General features: G+C 39.6%; 1 protein-coding gene across 3 annotated transcripts in view; it reads right to left on the bottom strand.

The window, feature by feature from the left end:
• The window catches only part of LOC136714377 (heparan sulfate 2-O-sulfotransferase 1), an 88,586-nt gene extending 76,315 nt beyond the window's left edge, over positions 1 to 12,271 (bottom strand). For 2 of the 3 annotated variants that reach the window (XM_066691849.1, XM_066691850.1), the window contains exon 1: positions 11,837 to 12,271. In XM_066691849.1, coding sequence (XP_066547946.1) covers positions 11,837 to 11,960 — 124 coding nt within the window. In that variant the 5' untranslated portion in view covers positions 11,961 to 12,271. The remainder of the gene's footprint in view (positions 1 to 11,836) is intronic. The other variant, XM_066691851.1, reaches the window with a different exon arrangement.
• Positions 12,272 to 12,672: the final 401 nt, after the last annotated feature.

Raw genomic sequence — 12,672 nt, 5'->3', positions numbered from 1 at the left:
GATCTTATTTTCCATTATTGTTATTAGACACAATTCACTCGGCTGGTAATGAATGGATGGCAACATTAAACCGCTTCAAGCACACTTACCCACACTTAAAAGTGTAATTCTTTAAACACAGAGTGACACACAAAGATATACATTTTGGTAACTCAATTACAAACTGAACATTCAGATCTCAGACACAGAATATGAATTTGCCCCAATGGCAGTGGGTGTCATGGGTGACAAGAGTTTTTAAAAAAGCCGTCTGCCTAGGCCTAAGAGACTGTTATATGATACCTTCAAGACATTTCATAAACAAAGTGCACAGAAGCAATTCAGGTAGGGACATCTAACCTGCATGGTGTGTAATGTAAACCAAAATGGTTAAACACCTTTATTAGAACTCCAAGTCCATCCTTGAAAATGATTGTCGTTTGGATGTCTTCAATGGGTATTAATTAGAACACACAAGAAAGCTTGATATCTCCTTTGTGGGTTTTACAGGCTTCCTTTAAGTTTAACGTTTTTATCCATGCAAGTAATTTGGTATATGCTAAAACGATAAATAATTCCAGTATTAAAGAAACAGAACATGAATGCTGGAGACACACCAAAAGGTTTTGGCATCGTTCAATTCACCAAAGATCTGAGGTGATGGAGAAAAATCTCACCGGAAAATAAATATGCACAGGAAAAGTGTCTTGGAGATTCGATTAATGAAGGCCACTGATAAAGCAGGCATGTGCTTTAAGGGTTAATTCCTAATGACAAACCAAACACCGCAATGTTAAAGTCAAGTCAAGACCATCCACACAAGTCTCCAAAACAAGTCTCCTCGGTCATCAGTTACTGCGTTGTACTCGCAGGCCCTGTGAATTCCCTATGAGCTAAAATTGCACAAAACCCAGGGGTGGCAATGCACTGACATACTGAATGAATCACCCTATTTGGAACTTGTCAGAACAAGGTTTCCCCATTACAAACAGGTTGCGAAGCACACCGAATAAGCAATCCTCACCATTAGTCCTTGTGTCCTTTCTAGAGCTTCCCAGTGGGATGCTTATCTATGGGAAATGAACTGTAGTTACTTAAATTCCACCTCGCACATTGCAAGCTTTATCTGCATTTTGCAGGGCTTGGAAATCCACGCCACACTGTTGTTACTCGTGATTTTGTAATCCTTATCTGGGTATGAGACTAGCAGACTGGTAGTGCAGATTTGTACTTTATCTAATCAAATCAAAGTCAAATGACGGTATATTTTTAATTATTGCATTTTGAAATTATACACCGGTGGCTGTTATTCCCAGGTGGGAAAAGTTATATACGTGGTCACTGTCAGAAAAGTGCGGCTCCTTATCTCTGAGAAACTGAACTGCTTTTGTTTAGTTTTAATGCCGTACTCGGAGGCATCATGGGAAAAGTGTGAAACTTAGTTGAGGTTCAGTGCTGCTTGACATGCAGATTATTCAGTTCAGGAGTCCCTGGGAAATTTAAAGAAGGAGTAGTGAAGTTCAAAACACATACAGCTCGCTTTAAACTTCACAGCCTGTTGGCAGAACTGTTAAAGTAACATTTTTATCCATTTTGATAATGTATTAATTAGTAGTAAATGGCTCAAGTTTATTTCTCAGTTTTCAAGAGATCTTCTGTGAAGCACTGTGTGAAGGGTGTCTTTCACTCCTTCCATAGGAATTAAATTTGATTTTACTACCCGGCCACATCACAGTACTCCCAACAAAGAAATAACCATTGGAAATATAGGTTAAAGGACCCTGTGTTTTACATGACCTGCCTTCTTAGGCTGCACTTCATCCCTCCCAGCACAAGGTGGCCACGTAGTCTTTTTAATTAAACCATTGATTGATAAATAATATCATGATCCCTTAAATCAGCTCAATTAGCCTTTCTGTGAAGGTGCAATGGCAGCAGCAAATATGAACATTTATTAAAAGGGACAACCCTACCTTATTTCATATTTACTATTTTCTTAAACACCTACAGAATTGGTAACAAGTGACAAATATATGTTATCCTTTCTTGTTTAATTGGGAAATAATTATTGAGGTTTACATATATTCCACTTTGTAAGTTGGTTCGTTGCTCATTAAGTCTTGTGTCATTTGATTCACTTTAAAAACCTCCACATTAGTCAGGAATAAAGTCCTAATTTGAGGATTTTAAAAAGGCTTTATTGTGTCTTACATAATTAAATGTAAATCAGCGATGAGTCCTGAAATGGAATACAATCCAAAATGCATCCCACTGTTCTGCACTGGAGATGAGATTTCTAGTCATGTCACACTTTTTTTTGTGAAGAAAATGTCATTCCTAGAGCTCAATACATCGGTGTCTAGGCAAGACAAGCTGCAACACGGAATTGGACTACCTTTCATGTAGGAAATATTTTGGCCCACTTTCAGTTAAGAGACAGCTAATGCTTTTTGGGAAGTATTTGGGGATGCAATTTGGAACAAAGTTATATTTTTGCAAGACAATGATATTTTTAAGAGCATTTTCATTTTCCCTGTAGTATACCTAGTGGCTACCAATTAATTTTAATATAGTTTGTGCATTCTTTTTCTAACCTTACAGACACTCACAAACCTTGGTTCTTTTCCCCTATTAAAAAAAGATGGCAGATTATAATTTGTATAAAAATGTGTAAGCAGTGTTATTCTTAGCTGGTTCTCCAGAGTATAATGTATTCAGACACATCCCCTTGGTCTTCTAGGATGGTAAAGTAGCTCAACAGATGTCACTTCTTTCTGTCAGCAACCAGCACTGCTTTGCTGCAAACTGTTATTCAGTCGTGGGCCTCCACCGGGCAAGGTTTCCAAATCTTGCTGAAAATGTACCCATGTGAAAAAATCATTTTATGCAATAATTTGGAGACGAATTTTGATTACTCACATTTTCAGAGGATAAAAAGGTTATCCATAGGCAGAACTGTCTCAAATACTCAAACCTTTGAATACCCAGAGTGCTTTAAAATGGGTAGATTAAATGAAGTAAGGTGTTAATAAGTGTTCCAGTCTATTTCAAACCCTAGCAGATTTTTTATCAGCTGAGGTAGGGAATACTGAGTAATCATAGATTGGTCTGGAGTGATTTGCTGAGTTTGTAACACAAGGAGAGAGGAAATGAAGAAAACCAAAGTAATAAGGGAACCTTTTGTTTCACTTTTTTTTCACCCCAGGCAAAGATGTTTTTTGAGTTCCACTTGTGTTCTCAGTTCGGTCTATGTGCCTGAGCTGCACAGCCCAAAGGAGCAACAAACCCACCGAGTCAAAAACTAATATCCAGGCACAGGGGAATGATACACCCTTCAAAGCCCAGGGACATGATGTCAACATGTGATGGCTATTAATGATGTAACCAACTACATATGAATTTCAAGGAGGAAGGATATTTCATCTTTCCATGATTTGTCTTTAAAACTGGGAAAAAATAAACGACCAGTGTTATTCATCACCTTGTGGTTACAACCTTAATTGAAATTAAAGGTGCAATTTTCATTATAATCAATCTTTCTAGAGTTGAGATAAGATGACAACATAATTTTGGAAACAAACAAGTGTCAGTTGCTGCTGAAAGTCTCTAGCATGTACTTTCACCATTCTACAGTTTCTTACCGTTGTTCCCAACAGTGCCAGATGAAACTAACCTCAAGATATATTTGGGCAAGTCAAGATGCAATGTAATCAACTGCTTTTTATAATACTGGAAAGGATAAAAACGGCACTCTTAATGTCACACAAAGTTCAGCAGTAATCTGAATACTACGGTCACAAAATTAAACAATGACAACATGAGATTAGACTTTCGAATTTTCCTTCCACCTGCATATAAAGTCCAACTTGCCTGAGATTTTACAGCCCCTGTGCTCAGACGGATAGGCCAAGACATTTGCATTTAAACAAAATCACTCCTCAAACATTACATTAGCAAGTCTGCTGTATGACTATGTGCTATACTTCTTCGAAGTTCATAAACTCTTCACCTTTAAATGCCAGCTTTCAATCTTCAGCAATCCGAGCTTCAAGGGAAACGGCAACAAGGTTATCCATTAAGCCGCAATTGGCGAGGGACTGAGAGACATAATCTGCAACACTCTGGGCCCAAACTAAAATGTAGGCCTAAGTACGGTAAGCAACAGGCCTGACTGGCTTTCTTGGCTCTCACTGATATGTTTCCCCTTCACCTTTCATGAACACTGAATTCCCAAGTCCTAAAATTGTACATAAGCAAAAGGCAGCCCTGCCATTTGACATCAGTGAAACATAAACCGGCCTATTAATACTGCACAAGCTAACATACAAACACACACACAATCATTTTAATCTGAACACTAACCTTAGGTTTTATATGGGGGGGTGTTTGGACAATTCTTAGTACAGTTGATAGAAGACTGAGCACAGTTGCTCAAGTCATTAAATCATTGACACTTAAAGTTCCCTCCTACTGAAAGTGGACAATAACTGTTAAAACATATCAGAGAAGCTCAGTGGCAGTTCTCTGCCATGGTAATGATTAACCTAATATCATTTTTAGTATATGTGTTGTAAGGATTATGTATTTTAGTTTTATGGTAAAAAGGCATGTTTATAATTGAGACACAAGTGATGTATTCTGTCTCAGTGTGTATGAAAGGCAATGTCTATATGTTACTCCTGCTACAATAAGAGACACCTTTTAATCATCTGCAATAACCACGGTTTTGGGGAAAAAAATACACAGAAGCAGATTGGAGTAGTTCAAAACTGACATTTACTAGGCCAGAACGTGAAACAGAACCAAATAATGGTGGGGGCGGACAAATATATAAACAAGCTAACTAAAAAATAAAGCTTTGTCAAAACAAACAAAAAGTCTCTGCTCAAAGACATTTGGAGAAAGAGATATAAACTTTAATTAAAAGCAAAAATAAACTGACCTAAAAGACTCCACATTCGGACCTTACAAGAAGAAAGATAGCATACGTTCCGTTCAGTAAAGAACAAATTTATGAGAAGTCGGCTAATAAGCATACAGTGCAGACCGAATATAATTAAGACTCCTCTGCTTCGAGAGGGCAGATATTTCATATCCAATCGCATTTCATTCAATGTCTGCAGGGAGGCCACGGCGTCTGAATCATAAGCTGCACTGCTCTTATGGTCGTACATCATAGTGGGTCTCCTTTTAGAGATGACTTCATTTAATTAAATTTAATTTGTGCAATTCTTAATGGACAAAGGACTCATTTCTCATTTTCCATAATGCAAATGCATCACAAATTTTAAATGTAACAGGAAATGGGCATAGAAAGTTGAACCTAATAAAACTAAAGGAAAATCACTTGCTTCAATTCTGTAGGACTGTGGTTTAGTTCATTAGCGTTTTATCTTATTATAAAGAATATGCAACGTAGCATATTAACAGCATAACATTTGAGAGCTTCACAAATGACAAACCTAATGTACGACGTTTTATTTTATTAATCCAAACAGTATCTATAACAAGAAGTCTCAGAATGAATGCCTTCAGAGTGTTTTATTATCTTTGTTTGTATGGAGCAGCAATAAATATAGATAGTAAGAAGGAATAGTTTTTCACTTTTTGGAGGATGGAGTGGGGGGGTTTTTGAAATCATTGCCCTTAATCAATGCACAGAGTAAAGCAAGATAACTATGGATCTGTAAACTATCCTGAAGAGCTTTTTCAACCCCTTTGGCAAAAAAAAACAAATGCTGCTCTTTGGAGTAAACTGCTGTAAAATGTGCCCAAAGGCCCTACTTCTATAATGTTCTGAATGAGTAGGAAACAAAAGATCTGTTATTCAGAAACCATACACTCTCCCCCATGTTGCTAACATACAAGAGGCCTATTTCCAGCTTCATCGTGTCTCACATTCACAAACTATTTGCAATCCAACTCATCTTATACTGCAAGCTAGCGGCAACCATGTGAACACATCGTGGGACATACAGATGATATTAGCAACAGGACACCCGGAACTTATCACGTTAGTGGTATGACAGCCATCTGGGATGGTATTATTAAACCCAGGAGCGTAACACCGTCACATTAGATGAAAATAAGTGAAGCCCGAGGGGAACAAAATAATTTTTAAAAATCATTTAAAGATGAAGCTCCGAGCTCAGAGAAGCATGGTTTATCTCCCAGTTGCAGATAAATGTTCTTGTATTAACACTACCTTTGCTGAAGAAACAAATTGTTGGCTCATTTTGGGATTTTGTAAATTGACCAAATTGTTACTTTAATAATTGGGAACACCTGATATACAAACAGACACAGCCACAACGCCCAGCCAGCCCAGAAGTATTGTTTGACACTGCTAAAGGCTTGAGTGCTATGTGCGTAAAAATGGCAAGATTTACACTTCATTCTCACTTATGAAAAGTTTCAATTTGCTACAAATACACGCGTCTGGTTCTCACCATCACAGGTGTGTGATGAGGAATTTCAGAAATATTGACACCTCGTTGTAAACAGACAGCAATCCAGCAGTGCCACTGTTGCCGCCAAATCCCAGTAAAGGAGTTCACGGTTTGGAGAGCTACAGCAGCTGTGGGGAAACACACCTCCTTGCCAGCAGCAGTTGGAAAGCCCTGTCGCAGCAATGCCATTACCTTACGGTTGCAGAAGGAGCTGGCTATTCAGGCATAGAAACCTACCTTCAACGACTGGAGTCTGGAGTGGTGACCTGATGTTAATGAAACCTGCTTTCCCCGAGTGGGAGGGATAGGATACTTTCCCCACTTTTCAACACAACAAGAACAAACGTCACTACGAGCTGGTGGCATCTGGGCAGAATCTAGCCTTTCTAATCAAACCGGGGCTGTTTGCCAGCTGTCCCTCTGTATTAAGTGCCCAGTGGGCTCAAGCTGTGATTCCTGGACACTCTGTAATCTTATGACAAGACAGACGCTCTAGTTCCCGTAAAAGGAAGACTCCCTCCTTCAAACAAGTCGATTCAGTCTTGTGATTTGCTTTTATACTGTAGTCTTGGCCATGCTAATCCAATCAACTGTAGGATTTACCCACAGGCAACTTATTAAATGTTGGACTAATTGATAATTGAATTAAATTATTAAGCACCTGGTTGTTCCAAAAACCTGCACTGGATAATATATGATCACCTCCTGCTGTGATGACAAGCATTTAATTATAGATACAGACTGGGAAGAGTGGAGGAATGATTTGGTTATTCAATCCAAGACACAAATACTTTCCTACTTCCCTTTTCCCTCCCAAGTCAAATGTTAGAGTCGAGCTTTACTCTTGGAACGATTGCATAACTGTTTAGAAGCCAGGAACTCAGGGGAAGGTAAAATAAGTTAATGTGTGTGTTCTGTTTGCTTTAGAACATTATTGGAAATTATTTAAGAGAAACTAAATCTAACGTATCCGTATCCGGTTGCGTTACTTTCGCTCCTGTCTTTACTCCATTAATACATATTTAGGAGATCATGTTAAATTTTCATTAAGCAAGATCCGTTCACATTTTGCAGTAAGATTCACTCACTAAATCATGTTAATTTACCCTTTCAGGCTTGACATTTTTAGTACACAATTTCATTCTGACAATCTGTAATTTATTAACGCTCATCTCTAACTAACACTTAAATGTTCCAAAATGTAACCTTCATGAAAGCATTATTCCTGCCCCTGACATTGCAAGACTTTTGGAGGGTGTGCAGACCTTTTCTCATGTTATTCCCCGGTCTCCTTCAGCTTGGGAACAAAATGGAGATTTAGTCATATTATTTACCACAATAAATAGTTATAGTTATAGTTATAGTTTCTCTCCTGGTACGTTTGAACAGAGCGGTGAAGCTGCACCATATATGGTTCGTTACAGTGACAGTACATAGAGGAGGAAATAAAAATAAGCCACTCAGCTCCTACACACACGCACGTTGCCGTTTTTCTTCCCGTGTGATAGCCGTTCGGTTTTATTTGGCAGTTTTGGAGGACACAAACACAGGACAAAAATTAAGCCCCCCCACCCCCCCCAATCATTCTGAGTGGCCATGGTAATCCTTTAGCAGGCTTTTAGCTAAATACAGCCCTGCCGAGCAATGGTGATCTAAAAAATGGCTGTCCCAGAACAATGTGTGCAATGGGATAAAGTTTATACTCTAAAAGGCTACACAATACCTCTCACAAGTCTACTGTGATTCAGTACACTTTGTGCATCCAACTAAAGACTGCAACAGTCAAATAACAGAAAAATAGCTAAATACGGAACTAAAGCAGTCGTTTAGCAATGCACACATAACTTGTCTCATTAAATGACATTACATTTTTTCCAAGAACTTATCCTCCTCAACCTGGCCACCATGATTGGAGTTGACTGGCTTCAAGATGGGAAACTGTGATCTAACTTCTCAACAGCGCCTCCACTGGCTGGCCACAAGTCACAAGACAAAGACAGCTGGGGAAAGCCGAGAACCCCATCCGCCCTCGTTGAAATGATTCAACCCTGCTTCAAAAAGGATCTCCTGGCAGAAAGTGCTCGTCTTTACTTCTCCTACGTCTGAACAAGACTGCAGAGACGTGTCATATAACATTCGATTCAAAACCGGGAAGAATAAGTGACAAAATCAAACTCGACAGGGAGAGAGAGAGACGCCGAGGGAAGCTGGGAAGCAAAAGGCAATGTTTGAGCTCCTTTGATTTGGAGGGAAATCACAGCGAAGCATAAACGATGCCAACACAGTGGGAAAATGAACAAGACATTTATTTTTTCCCCTCCCCTCCTTTGTGTTGCCTGTGGACCTGTTTACCCTTCAAGCCTACACTGAATGTCAGATCAGAGACTTTCTTTCTCCCATCTGTCCAAAGCGCCCTTTCTGTGGGGAATACGGTGAGTGCTAGTGTCCCCAGTCTCCTTCTGGAGCTACACAACACTCGCCAGCAGGTTGGTCCCCACAGTCGGGAGTGTAAATCCCTGCCGAGAGACAACGCTGAGAGCCTGCCTTGGAATGACAGTGAGAACAGCAGGTGCAAACTGTCAAAATAAGGATTCAAACACCAACCAAGATCAGTGCTAGCATTCTTTATTTTTTCATCTCCTGTTGACCTCCCCCCACAACCATCCATGCACAACGTACACATAATTACTTCCCAATGTCAGCTAGACTTAAAAGTACCAGTATGCATGTCATACAGTGATCTCAATATTCCATTGAATGCTTTAATTTAGGAGTCGCCCATTTTACTTTGAGTTATGATGACAGGTTTTGATATAAAACAAGCCGAGAGCAAAAGAAGATTAAACTTTATTAGTCCAGGTGGTGTGTTTCAGTCTTTAGGGGCAAAGCAAATATGTTCAATTGACCTTGAATGGGCACCTCTTCGTGGCAAGAAATTACAAAGATAAGTGACATTTCAAAATGTGAATTAGTTCAACCTGCTCTGATGTGAGAGTAGTCTCTACGTCTACCATCCTTGGCAGATGAGAACCTTTGGCACTGGCATGTGGGTGCTTTAAGACAGCAATACAGGTTTGCAAAGTTAGCAACCTTCTCTTTCTAGGCTTGTTTTATGAAAACTCGCCAACATAACACCATTTACAAGAGAGATGCATCATTCAGAGAACCATTAACACAGATTTATTGTGATAGCCAGTCCTCCTGCGCAACCCAAATTAAGGTGCAGCTCTGAAAAATAGAAAAGGTTTCAATTTAACCCACACATTAGTTTCATTTCATCACACCTTAACTTATTGCATTGTTTTTAAATGCATTGTTTTAAAAGATCATGGCAAGCTAAGCAGACCAATAAAAGGCACAGGAGTTAACAATTCATCAGTGCACAGATTACATTTAAGTGCATGGGAATAAAAAGAAAGCTAACAAAAAACTGAATTTGAATGCAAACGTTGCTCTGGTTATCACGAACTCCACTGGATGTTCTAAGTCAGTGAACTACCTATAAATTAGAAAAAGGAATAAAAGACAACCTTATTAAAAGATTGTGACACCTCCTCGGCTATATTATGCAGCTGTGCACCGCGACTTTCCAAGAGACCCGTCGGGAAGTGGAAGAACACGGCACTAAGGAACCGAAGAGACCAAGAGTGAAATCTCTTCTGAGGCTCACAAAGGAGGTTGACCCACGTACAGTCAGTATAAGACACACTGTCAAATCTCATAGTCACAAAGTTTTAAAGACATGCAATTCAGAATTGCTTGAAGTGAACGTTGGAAAGATGCCAGGGGTGATACATAAATAGCAAAAGCCCTTCACATGATAACTTGCTGCACGACAACAGACAAACACGCTTTGCATTGCTTAGCTCCTGCAGGTAATCTGGTCTCCAGTAAGGTTTACGTTAATAAAATGAGAAAGACAGCTACAGAAAATGACATTCAATAGGCCTACATATATTTGTAAGTACACATGAACATTAGAGGAGTCATCACTTTCTAGATAAAAATATGCTCTTGAAAACGTGTGCCAAACATGAACATATATACCATCACAATGCTCAATGGCTTGCTATAAATGATACACTATATATGGCACGCATAGAATCCTACACTAGCTTGATCATTATTTTAAATAATTCATGAATTATTTAACTTTGTTATACCTATGTTATACACGTGATAAGAAAATAAACAACTGTGTTATTACAAATATCTTATGGTGCTGCTATTCACAGGAAAATAACTAAGCTTCACCGGTTGCTGATTGATGAGTCAAGGTCACCAAGGTTAGGATTTCATTATTTGGCAGATGCAAGAATAAATACATTGTTTTTAAAAATGTTATAAAATCTTTACAAATGCGGATTATACTTTTTCAATTTCCTTCACATAACCTCCAGCTGCTTTCAATACAACGTAGATAATAGAAACATACTAAAATAGCTGTATACTTGTGTCAATCACCACATATGCAAAAAAAAGAGTTTTCTTTGGAATAAACTGTAATTTCATTGAAACACAAATATTGTATCATTAGCATTGCGACTCTTAAGTCTTCTACATTTTGAATCGCAGTCCTGCATGCACAGTAATAAGTGGCACTCTGCAACATTTACAATCAACGTAGCACACCTACAGCATCAGCCGCTACTTTGTAATCTTAGGTCAATTACACTACAGACACTTGTTTCATCGCTTTACAAAAGATCATGACGACTGATCCAATTGTGCAATCGACTACATTGATCTCGAAACCAGCATATGCACACTGCTGTTTTGACGATCGTATCGACGCATTTACTTTTCTGTTTGTCTGATGGGGAACATGCATGTAAAAGTAAAAACAACACGTGATAGCATGCAGAGAAGAAACACGCGTCAGTTACAATATGTAAACACTATGCACTGCTCTTTGTAGGCATGCAATTAGATACGTCTTGTTTTAGTTGAACTTCGCACACTACGGGCATCCCCCCTACAGTAATATTGAGGAAATATGCCGTGCAGAAAATACCATATGCAAACTATATTTCGCATTCAGATATGGAGTTCTATTGAAGTGTTTATTGTAATCGGCACACAAAAAACTATTCCTGTGCATAAGCTTTACTAGTGCATGTTTATGATCTGCAAAGCATCCCCAATTCCCTGCATTTCTTCGCAAAGAAGCCATGTCTACGAGCACTAGCTAGCTGGCCTTTCCCAAATCAACCTTCTCTACTCAGTGGACTCCTGTTTGTATTATTACACGGAAGTCCCGGGATTGTGTTGCGTCCCTCTCCGATTTTGGATTTTATTTTCCTGCAACAACCCTGCTGAGCCCTCTCAATATCACAAGCAATCGGTACCCTGCCCGGCTGGAGCTGTGCAATGCAATGCACGTTGCCATAGATTATAAATAAGCTTACCTAGCTTTCCCCGGGACTCCTCCAGCTTCTGGATTTGGTTCTCCAGGAACAGCATCGCCACTCCAAACGCCAGGACCGCCAGGAGCTGAAACTTGGGCGGCATCATAATCCGTAGGAGCCCCATCAAACTATCAAATCACAACAAGTCATACCGCGGTCGTGGAATTGAAAATAAAAAGGTGGGCTACAAGAACAGAAAACAAGAAGGACTTATTCAAGCTGCTGTTACTTTGGTGGCCATGCACTTATCTATTACTGTGGCTAATCTTAATAGCAGACGTGCAAGTGTTGCTTTTTGGGGGATCGGAGTGTCATATGCAGATCAGGAGCTCGCATCCCAGCTCACTGGAGGAAGCGCCGACTCAATCTCAGTCTGCCTCACCGAGCCCTGATTCTCCCTGCGCGGATGCGGTGCCTCGATCTCCCCGTTTCCCAGCGAATAGGCGGAGAATTACCTGCGTCGCGTAGCAATCACACGGCCCTGACCCATGTGTGCACCCGCCCACCGCTCCTATTGGCTGTATCCGCAGCCCCAGGCCCAACTCGACATTCCCATTTGTCAATGTCGACGTCGATTATATTTTCCGCTCTGCGATTGGACAGTTGAGCTGTCACTCACCAAATCCCTACAGAAGAGGACCTTCAAAGAGAAAGAACTGAAGTCATGCCTGAATCAAATACCAAACAACATAAAGTTGTATCCATAACAAAACTGACATTTGTATTGAATCACAGCACACACTGTAGCAAATAATGACTTATATCTTTACAGCTTGTAAAATAAATACACTTCGTGGAATCGGGTTAAAAAAATAAAACGTGATCAAAGTGGATTG

The sequence above is a fragment of the Amia ocellicauda genome, chromosome 19 (assembly GCF_036373705.1).
Source record: "Amia ocellicauda isolate fAmiCal2 chromosome 19, fAmiCal2.hap1, whole genome shotgun sequence".
Taxonomy (NCBI): Eukaryota; Metazoa; Chordata; class Actinopteri; order Amiiformes; family Amiidae; genus Amia; species Amia ocellicauda.
This window is presented reverse-complemented; position numbering and strand designations above follow the sequence as displayed.